The 10,514-nt window shown below is 44.8% G+C and overlaps 3 protein-coding genes across 3 annotated transcripts; 2 read left to right on the top strand and 1 right to left on the bottom strand.

The window, feature by feature from the left end:
• On the top strand, positions 1 to 830 carry LOC125528037 (syntaxin-132-like; the record flags this gene model as incomplete). The annotated part of the gene is given in 4 exon segments (XM_048692554.1): positions 1 to 23; positions 98 to 178; positions 263 to 328; positions 443 to 830. Coding segments are annotated over 4 exon segments (335 nt in total), but the record flags the coding sequence as incomplete, so codon positions are not given.
• A 3,413-nt stretch (positions 831 to 4,243) lies between these two features.
• On the bottom strand, positions 4,244 to 5,225 carry LOC125528036 (BTB/POZ and MATH domain-containing protein 2-like). Its single transcript, XM_048692553.1, has 2 exons — positions 4,613 to 5,225; positions 4,244 to 4,581 (listed from the first exon to the last, which is right to left on the bottom strand). The coding sequence occupies exons 1-2, from the start codon at positions 5,223 to 5,225 to the stop codon at positions 4,244 to 4,246; spliced, it is 951 nt and encodes a 316-aa protein (XP_048548510.1).
• Positions 5,226 to 7,452: 2,227 nt separating this feature from the next.
• On the top strand, positions 7,453 to 10,037 carry LOC125528034 (putative receptor-like protein kinase At3g47110). The gene has a single exon (XM_048692552.1). The coding sequence runs from the start codon at positions 8,392 to 8,394 to the stop codon at positions 9,763 to 9,765; it is 1,374 nt and encodes a 457-aa protein (XP_048548509.1). The 5' UTR covers positions 7,453 to 8,391; the 3' UTR covers positions 9,766 to 10,037.
• The last annotated feature ends 477 nt before the right edge of the window (positions 10,038 to 10,514 follow it).

Genomic DNA, 10,514 nt, shown 5'->3' with positions numbered 1-10,514 from the left:
TTCAGCAGCAGGGGAGAGGCCAGGTAGGTATATGAGGTCATGATTTGGACACTTGTGAAATCTCATGAGGATAATTTCCCAAGCATGAGTCTTGCAGGTATTGGAGACTGTTGCTGAGATACAGGAGCGGCATGATGCTGTAAGAGATCTAGAGAGGAAGCTTCTGGAGTTGCAGCAGGTTATACTATTTTCATTTGCATAATAAGCTCTTGTACAAAAAAAAAATTATAGTAGTTGACACCCACCATGCATATGTGAATAGATATTCCTGGATATGGCGGTGTTGGTTGAGGCTCAAGGAGACATGCTCAACCACATAGAGACACATGTAAGACGACCAAGACTTGTGAAATCAGTTTATATTTTCTTTCTAAATAGACCTAAACCGATTTCATAAATAAAGCAAGCAAAGCTAACCACCATTTTGTTTGTTTGTTGCAAGGTTTCAAATGCTACCAACCACATACAGCAAGGCGTGGGTGCTCTCCAGAAGGCAAAGACGCTTCAGAAGAACTCGAGAAAGTGGATGTGCTACGCCATCATCCTTCTGCTGGTGGTAGTGGCTATCGTCGTGCTCGGGGTGATCCAGCCATGGAAGAAGAAGTAACCCTTGAGCCACGACCTGCCAACATCTCGGCGCGGCGGCATATATACATATATACTGTTTTTTTTTCTGTGTGTGCATTTTGTCTGTGTAGTTCAGTGACCGAGTGATTCACACTCTTGTATCTATCGCTGCTGTACTGTACGGCTGGCTATGTTCACCCAACCCAACCAAGCCCATATTGTTTGCCCAATATCTCTAGTTCTATAAAAGACTCAGTTGGTGATGATTGTGTGCCTGTCATCCGTCATTTCTGACCATCAGATCTGCATCTAACGACTGTGATGTAAAAGCTGTGGCATTTTTTGCAGCAAGACCCCACTTCTGTGCTCCAATTTGCAGAAGCCCCTTAGTATCTTGAAACCAACCACATCCCTCCCCCACCTCATAAAAAAGCCACAAGAAATATATTTTAAGTGAAACCTAATACGAGTATATTTTAAGTGATATATATATATATATATAAACCAAAATTAGATTGTTTTTCTTTCAAGTTTGTGAACATGCATTATTCTACTTTGGATCCGTTGCAACGCACGGGCACATTGCTAGTCATACAGTATACTGGAGGCTATTCCTTTTTTTGTTTGTTTTTTTGACAAGTTGAGATTGCTGCTATTGGTTTGTGTTTGGTTGGTGTGCTCCCAACTATTTTTATTTTTAGCGGTGAAATCACAGAAATGTTTGTGCATCCATCCTAGCTTGTTCCTGAATCGGTTTACTGCGGTTATGTTGTGCACCATGTTGTATATAAGAATGTTGTTGCTGTTTGCTGCTTGTTCTTGTAGTGCACTATATATGACCTCATTCGTTGATCGATACTCTGTTCTTGGTAGTCCTAGCTTGTTTTTTTTTATCGATACTCTGTTCTTGTACAACAGAGCCAGCAGTAACAGTAACAGGGACAGGGGAAGGAAGAAATACTGCAGCTTCACTTACCCAGAATGCCCACAAAAACGCTGAAACATACAAACACCTTTTTTGGTCGAAACAGCCTATGAATTTTGGTTGAAACACATCGAGCCTAAATTTGCAGGATGCAAATAAAATAAAATCATGCAATATTCTAATGTTTTTTTTTACGGAACTGTACATAGCACTCAACTATAATTGTGTGGATTCAAGCAAAAATGCCCACCCCTGTATTTACCAAAACACACAAACTATTGTTTCACTAGACAAGAATCAGCCAGCCAATGAAGTTCCAAGAATAAGCCGAAAGTTGCATAGTACATGTGGAATGACAGTAGAATGAATGAATTATCACAATATGGCATGGCATGCAGACGGCTGCGAGTTTACAAAACAATACTCAAATGACAACACTCCTCTGATGAAGTTTTTTTTTTCGAAACGGAGGCAAATGATTTGCCTCATCCATTAATTAAGCAGAAGAGAATTGCCCAGTTAATCAACGAAAAACCGGGCGAAAACCGTCACAAACCGCTGAGCGGCACACCAAGATATCCCACGCACACCTTTACAAAGAGTGTCTTGTCAAGCTAGCACACAAGCGTCATCGTCATCACTTCTCCCCAAACAGGCGTCATCGCCATCCCTAATCCCCGAGCAAGCGACTCTGACTTCTCCGGGGACGAACGTCGAACCAACACTCACCGCAGAGGCTGAGTAGGAAAACATGAAGATCCATGCCAGAACTCAACCACCCACATCAAGGGCTACGCAGCTCCGACTCTGAAGCAAAGATCCAAAGGAGAACTATGCAAGACTGGCGTCGTGGAAGACCACCGAACGGACCACGTGCTGCCTGTCATCGTTGCCACAGGGGCCCCGCCGCCGCAGCTCCGACTTCACCACAACAACCAAACCGAGGTAATCCCAGGAACACGCCGAAGAAGAGCCGACTACCACTGCAATGTCTCCGACTTCGCTTGCCCTATCGTCGTTGCCACAGAAGCCTCGACGCCACACCAACGCATACCACCAACCTCCCAACACACCAGCTGGTCCCTCTGACCGGATTGAACTTCAAAATCGATGCCCTCGAGAGGGAAACGACGCCAACACGCCGCCAACGACTGACCCTCCGGGTCTGGTGTTTCCCCCGAAGTTGTTCCTCGCAGAGGAAGAGAGAGCATTCTGTCGACGCCTTCAAGAAGGTTACGGCGTCCACAGACGCCATCGTCACAGGCTCCAGCCATGGCCAGAGGCGGGTTTTCACCCAGCCCTCGTAATCCTCCGGTCGACAGCCAATCCGGCAGCCCATCTTCCCTCGCTGCATCTCCATCAGCAGCCAAACTCCATCAGCAGGCACCAGAACCATCAGCGGCCGAACGGACCCATGACCGTCGGATGCAGCGAGCCACCATTCCATGCCGAGCACCATGCCGGGAAGGAACAGATGAGCGCTGCCCGAGGCCAGAAACCACAACGGTTCCGAGCCACAGCCAAACATCAGGGGCACCGGCGAGCACCATGCACGCCGAGCACCCGCAGGGACCAGATCTGTCGCGCCCGCTGCACGCCGCCTCGGACCCTTTGCTGGCTGCACGCCTCATCGGAGACCCTTGCGGCACCTCACGCCCGAGCTCCATGCCCACCACGCTCGAGACCCCCGCTCGCCCCTTGCACGCATGCGCCGTCGCCATGGCCTCCCTGAACGCCCGCGCCCCTGCAGCGGCCTCCCTGCGCGCTCCGCCCGCACACCACCAGATCCGGGCGTGAGGGCCCCGGATCCGCCGCTCCTGCCGGAGGGGAGAAGCTCCAGCCCGCCGACGCAGAGCTCGCGACGATCAGAGCATGTCCATATTACTCTCCATATTGTGTATCTGGCCTGGTTTTGCATCCACACAAAGACACACAGAAACTGAGATATTATTGTGTATATGTTTGTACACCTCCATATATAGTGAGTGTTCCAGAACATGCAATTGCAAGCAGATAGGGTAAGGTGATGATGAATCATATATATCCTCTGGTTTCTGTAAACTAAACCTGGCTGGAATTAATACCCAGGCTAGGTTTTGACTGACATTTGTTCATAAACTGGAATGAATTAATACTCCCTACACAGCAAGGAAATATGTGTTTATAAACCTGGTACAGGGCACAGCTACAACAACACTGAAATTTGCAGAATCTTCAAGCTCTGACCTTCCTCTGCGATGGAGGGCGCGCGGCCCAGGAGAACAGCATGAACCCATGAGAAGGCTCCTAGTCCTAGGAACTGGACCAAGAGTTCACACTATCACTGTCATGGTAACCAGAATTCTTGGTCAACTGTTTTGTTATCCAGATTCGTTCCCTTAATTCCAGGATCATAATTAAGATGACTTTCTAGAAACATCAACATTCTTCTTCTTCTTTAGAATAGCTAGCTAGCTAGCTAGAATAAGGAGGCAGAAAGGAACGATGTACGACACACCTAATACACAGAGAAACATATACATACATGAGGATAAAACCATTAGATAGGGAACTTCCATACTGACCAGATCAATTTGCGCTTACACACCAAGGAATTTACAGACCAACCACTGCACCAAGCGACAGTTTGCCCAGCAGATACGCAAATTATACAGTAGATGACAAGACAAAAGCAATCTCTCTAGAGGATCCCACATATGCATAAGACCGTCACTTCAGATCTAACAAGTTACATGTACGGCATAGAAAGTGTTATTTCCGGTGGTTCGAAGCAAGCTTTGCAATGAGCTCCTTCAAAACCGAGGGGTAGGTCTCAAAGACATGATCCCAGCCATTAGATGCGATTAGTGTTTGCAGACATGAGGGGGACTGGACTTGGATAAACTTGAAGCACGCCTGTTTCAATCCATGGCAGTGGTGCTGCTCGGCTAGAGCAAGAGTGGACATGACCGAGCTCACACACAATTGCTCAGACAACTCCCTTTCACAGATGCACTTGAGGCGTTGGACGTCATATCTGTCAGCCGCTACCAGCAAGTCTTGATGCCATTGCAGCCACGTTTCATCCTCATCTTGTCCCTGTTGCACACACAACCGGTGACATTTCATCCTCTGCTGCTTCCTCCTCCTCTTCTTGTCCGTTGTCCTCCTCCATAAAAGGGAATGAGTCTGTGTAGATAAAGGTAAGCAAAGCCCTGAACACGCTTGCTTCCATGTCTTTGATGTGTATGACACCGGTGTTATCAGTGCCTTCCTTCATGGGGCCAAAGAGTTGTGACATGAAGACCCTGGATCGGGCTGCGAGCACACACCGGTGTGCAGCCAACGTGTCTCCGCCGACCTCGAATTTCACATCAGCGCCCACCTCAGTTTGAAGGAGATGTTCAAAGTGCTGGCACATGTGAGGCAGGAGTTGGTCCTTGGTGTTGGGATTGCAGGAGGAGGAGGAGGAGACCATGGTGTCGTCCTTTAGATTCACTGATGATTGTTCAAGGGCTTGTCTTGTGATGAACATGTGTCTGGCCCGAGAAAAATCATGGAAGCTGCATGTCTCAGCTTGAGCAATGTAGACTGGATTCTGCATCTCAACCTGGTCTATGAAACTGAAAACGACCTTGGCCTCCACCACATGCTGCTGCTTCTTCTTCTTGTTGGCATCGTCTCTTTGGAGACAGGAAAGCTCGAGAGAAATGAAGTCGGCACAGTCCGAGTCTTGGCCGTTGGAGAAATGCATCTAAAAATATCATTATTATATTATATTATAATTTTAGTTTTGAAAGTACTCACAATTATTCAGAATATTTTAGGAAGCATTATTCAAGGAAGCTGTTAATAATAAGAAGAAAGAAATCACGGAATCAGTCCATTGGGAGCATGCACCGGAGTATTAACTACCACCAGCGTATTGTTCTCGGATGCATTATTCACGTACGTAAACAGTTGAGTATTAACTACCATCAGACCCGCACGATAGGTTTGGACGATTAGGATGATTTTATTTAATCCTACGGCCATTTACTGGTCTGATAGGAAGCATATATCTGTAATCTGATCCCTAGTACTTTCCTTTTTTAGAATAAGGCTAGATATGGTGTGCCGTGTACGTAACAATTACTAAACAATAAAACGGAGCTACCTAGGAGCCTCCACAACAATTTAGGGACTCATGTACGCGCACGATTGGCTGGGTCCTCAGTTGGTTTACGCTAATTAATTTCTCGTTTGTCCCGCTCGTAGCACAGTTTTCTGGGCCGCTACTCCACAGAACGAGTTACAAGTTGTGTCAATAATCAGGCCGTAAGGCCCAAGAGGTCCAGCTGGACATGCATAGCAGCGGGAGCCGGTTCCTATGTGTATATCCCGGTAACAGGCCTGAAAAAAAATTTGTCGCCAACTCTATTCCATGTTCCTCGGCACCTAGCTGCCGCGTCCTGGCAGCGAGCTTCTCGCCCTCTACTCTTCCTGCGCTGGTTCTCTAGCCTGAAGCCTCAAGAGCGCTCAGATCTATTCCCTGCTGGCTGCTGCAGCTGATTGTTGTGCTGTTTTCCATTCGCCTCCTATTATGGCAATTTAGCTTCCTTGTTCATCTCTCAATTTAGTTTTTTTTTTCAGAATAAGGCTTAGATGTACGTAACAATTAAGTGGTAAAGTAGGAAGGCATACCAATGCACAGGAGCTCACAACCGCTAGGACCTGAGGGTCATTGGTAAATAGCTTTGCTATACTGCCAAATGAGATATACAGGCCAACTGCCAAAGCTAACCCGCTAGCTAGTCCTATCTGCAATGGACAATAATTTAATCTGTGTTTTCTATCAACACAAGAGACAGCAATTGCATCCCCGAGAATATAAATGGGCCAAGTATCCATGCAAATAAATTGAACTTCACAATGCAGAGGAGAAGTATGTATCACCTGCAGAGAATACATCGCAACCTTCTGGACCCTTTCGTAGTCCAATATTGCATAAGAGCTTGTACTGTTTGGCGCGTATTTTCCCCTAATCACTTTCTTAATCTTCTCTACTTAGTCTCTTCTCTCCTATACAACCGTGTTTCAATTCGTGAGAAGATGTACATGAAAAAGATGTTCCTTGATATCCCGGTTCCATTCAGACGATTGGATTGTAGTTTCGTTCACTGTACATGTTGATTTTCATGTTCATATTTGAAGCCTTTTTTTTGGACGAATTTTGGCAAATCCGTGGCACACGGTCGACCGTTGAAGTTTTCTTCGACTTTTGTGTTGTACATTTTCGGTTTCACAAATTGTAAACGAGTAGATCTACATGTCAGTACTGTAAGGAATAATACATGCATGTGGTATGCCATGGTTGCAATCTCCTTCACTTAGTCTCTTGTCATCTACACCGCCCTTTGATTCACACGATCAGTATCTTCATCTCGCCATGCATTTGACACGACTTTTGTATTGTACGTATTCTATTTCGATGGTCGTAGACGAGTACATATGCATCTCACTAGTCCCTCTTAATCTCCCTAATGTAGTGTACAACGGTGCTTCTTCTAACGTGTGGGTGTGCTGTCCATGTGAACGTGCGGGTGTGCGTGTGTTGTTCGTGCGAACATGTGTGCGCGCGCGTGTGTTGCTAGTGAAAAGTGATAGAGAGAGGGAGAAGAGGCCATGTGGGTGTTGTGTGGAATACGGATTTGACATAATGCATCAAATCATAGAATACGGATGTTGTGTGGAATATATAAATACATGAGCGTACGTTTTACACACGTACACACGAAGCATTGCTGTTGGTTTTACATTACACACGAATAAATACATCAGCCAAATTAAAATGGTTGGTTTTCGTGGTGTTGAGAAAGTGAAGCATTGCAGCCACATGCGTGTTAGCCCCCTATGTACGTCTTCCATCACCATCATCGTCATCGTATATGAATTCCTTGACGTTGAGGAATGGAAGACGTGCTCTGTTTTAATTCCCGTACCACATGCTTTCACATCGATCGCGGACTACTCCAAGCAAAGCAGCACCATACAAATCTGATAATCTGTAGCCATGCATCCACCAAAGACTTGCTTGGCTGGAGTCTACTTTGCTATACCAGCCAGCGACCTATGTATCTATCTTTATTATTACAATACATCAACCAGCCGCGCAAATACACACACACACACACACACACACTGAGAAAACACAATCTCGTACGTGTTGCAAGCTCTTCGCCCTTCTTCCTTCGATCGATCCACAAACTGTAAGCTACCATCGTATCTCTCTTGTTTAAGCTAGCTTTTCTCTATTCCTTTTTATCTCTTCTGATTCTGATCGAGCATACATGACCACACTCTCACTATCTACCGAGTACTTACTGGATTATTTACACCAGATAACTTACTCTGCTGCAAGCAAATTGCGATCTTTGTCTTAAAGAATTACTCCATAGTTAATACCAAGGAAAGTGGTTTCAGTGGCCTCAAGTCTTTGCTTTGTGTTGAATCTTGTTCAAGGAACCGAGAACGACGACAGTCTTGACGGGAAGAGAAAGGAAAAAAAAAACTCAAGTAGCGTTCTTTTAGGTATATGTTTTCAAGGAACCGAGAGCAACAATCTTGTTCAAGTAGCATTCTTTTTTTCCTGTTTTCTGCAGTGGTCATGATTTCCTTCCTATGTTGGATCTTCGGGTGAAACTCAACATGTCTGTAGTGCTGTACAAATATATTACACACCTTTTCGTTGCCAGTTTTTAAGCAATTGGGCTAACTGTTTAGGTATATGCAATTCAGTATATGATACATCGATCACATGTATATCGATCGGTCGATACATAATAAGCATCCTTTTAGTTTAATTACAGTTGCCTGAACTGAACTTCTGTTTTTATTATCAAATTTATTTATGCAAATTTAGGTAGCGCGACCGCCCAACGATGAAGTTTATCATAGTTGGACAATTCCTCTTGGTGCTCTTGGTTGCCTTTGCAAATGTTGACACCTGCAGCTCCTTGTACGGAAACGAGACAGACCGGTTGTCACTGCTCGAGTTCAAGAAGGCAACTGTCGACCCACTGCGATCCCTCATGTCCTGGAATGACAGCACCCACTTTTGTTACTGGGAAGGTGTTACTTGTCGAGCAAAAAATCCTCGGCAAGTAATTGCTCTTCAGCTTCCAGATAAAGGTTTAGTCGGAAAAATCTCCCCTTCGCTTGCAAATCTAACACTCCTCAAACATCTGCTCCTACAGACAAATAAGTTCACTGGGCAGATCCCACCATCTCTTGGAAACTTGCATTGCCTGCAACGCCTCGTGCTGAGTAATAACACACTACAAGGAATTATACCTAGTTTTGCAAACTGTTCAAATCTCATAGGTCTAGGTCTAAATGGCAATAATCTAGTAGGGCAAATTCCTATGGATTTTCCTCTCAACCTTGAAGTACTCGGCCTTGGAGGTAATAATCTTACTGGAACCATTCCGGATTACCTTGCCAATATGACAGCACTATTCTTATTTGAATGTTCATCAAATAATATACAAGGAAACATCCCCAATGGCTTTGCAACGCTACCCAGGCTACAGTTCCTAAGCATTAGTAAAAACAAGTTGGTGGGTACGTTTCCACAAGCCATCTTGAATACGTCTACTCTTGCTAGTCTTGTCCTTTCGTTTAATTATCTTACTGGAGAGCTGCCATCCAATCTCGGTAAATATCTACCTAATCTTCAGGAAATCACTTTAGCCAATAACTTGTTTCAAGGGCATATGCCCCCTTCCTTGATAAACGCTTCACAGCTGTCCTTGGTTGATATATCATTGAACAGTTTCACAGGGGTGGTCCCTAGCTCCATCGGAAAACTGACAAAACTGTATAAGTTAAATCTGGGGCAAAATAAACTCGAAACACATAGCGATCAAGATTGGGAGTTTATGGATAGCTTAGCCAATTGCACACAACTACAAATTTTTTCAATCGCTTCCAATTTTCTAGAAGGTCACGTACCAGCTTCATTGGGTAACCTTTCTTCTCAGCTCGATACTCTATACCTGTCCGAAAATAAATTATCAGGGAGTTTTCCTTCTGGCATTGAAAATCTTACCAACCTGACTAGATTAAGTTTGTATAACAATCGATTTACGGGTGAGATTCCTGAATGGCTTGGATGTCTCAAGAAGTTACAGACTATATGGTTATATCAGAACAACTTTACAGGGTTCCTTCCAACATCCCTTTCAAATCTATCTCAACTGGGCCAACTCCTTCTACGCTCTAATAAGTTTGGTGGTCTCATACCCCAGGCCTAGGAAACCTCCAAATGCTTCAACATTTAGACATTTCCAACAACAGTCTTCATGGTACGGTGCCAAAGGAGATCTTTGGAATCCCAACAATATTTTTAATTGATCTATCTTTCAATAACCTTGATGGACGTCTTCCTACGGAGATTGGCAATGCCAAACAACTCTCATATTTGTCACTTTCAACAAACAAGCTATCTGGAGATATTCCAAACACTCTGGGTAATTGTGAAAGTTTGGAAGGAATCAATTTGGATTCAAATATATTTAGCGGTAGCATCCCCACTTCAATAGGCAACATCCACAGCCTAAGTGTTCTCAATATTTCTAGCAATAACTTGACTGGGTCGATACCAGCCTCTCTCGGCAACCTGAAATATCTTGAGCAACTAGACTTGTCATTCAACCATCTTGAGGGGGAGGTCCCAACTGAAGGAATCTTCAAGAATGCAACAGCTGTGCGAATTCATGGAGATCGCAGGCTTTGTGGTGGGGTTTTGGAGTTACACTTACCGGCATGCCCTGATATGCCTTCAAAGTCAACCAATCACAAGCCCTACGTTGTACTCAAAGTAGTGACCCCTGTGGTCATTATAGTCTTGATTGCTATGGTCATACTTGTCTTATTGTTCTGGAGGGGAAAACATAAGAGGAAATCTTTAGTGCTGCCATCATTTGGTAGACAATTTCCCAAAGTGTCTTTCAGTGATATTGCTAGAGCAACACAGGGGTTTGCAACGGCCAACATAATCGGA

This window comes from Triticum urartu, unplaced genomic scaffold (assembly GCF_003073215.2).
Source record: "Triticum urartu cultivar G1812 unplaced genomic scaffold, Tu2.1 TuUngrouped_contig_4585, whole genome shotgun sequence".
NCBI lineage: Eukaryota > Viridiplantae > Streptophyta > Magnoliopsida > Poales > Poaceae > Triticum > Triticum urartu.
This window is presented reverse-complemented; position numbering and strand designations above follow the sequence as displayed.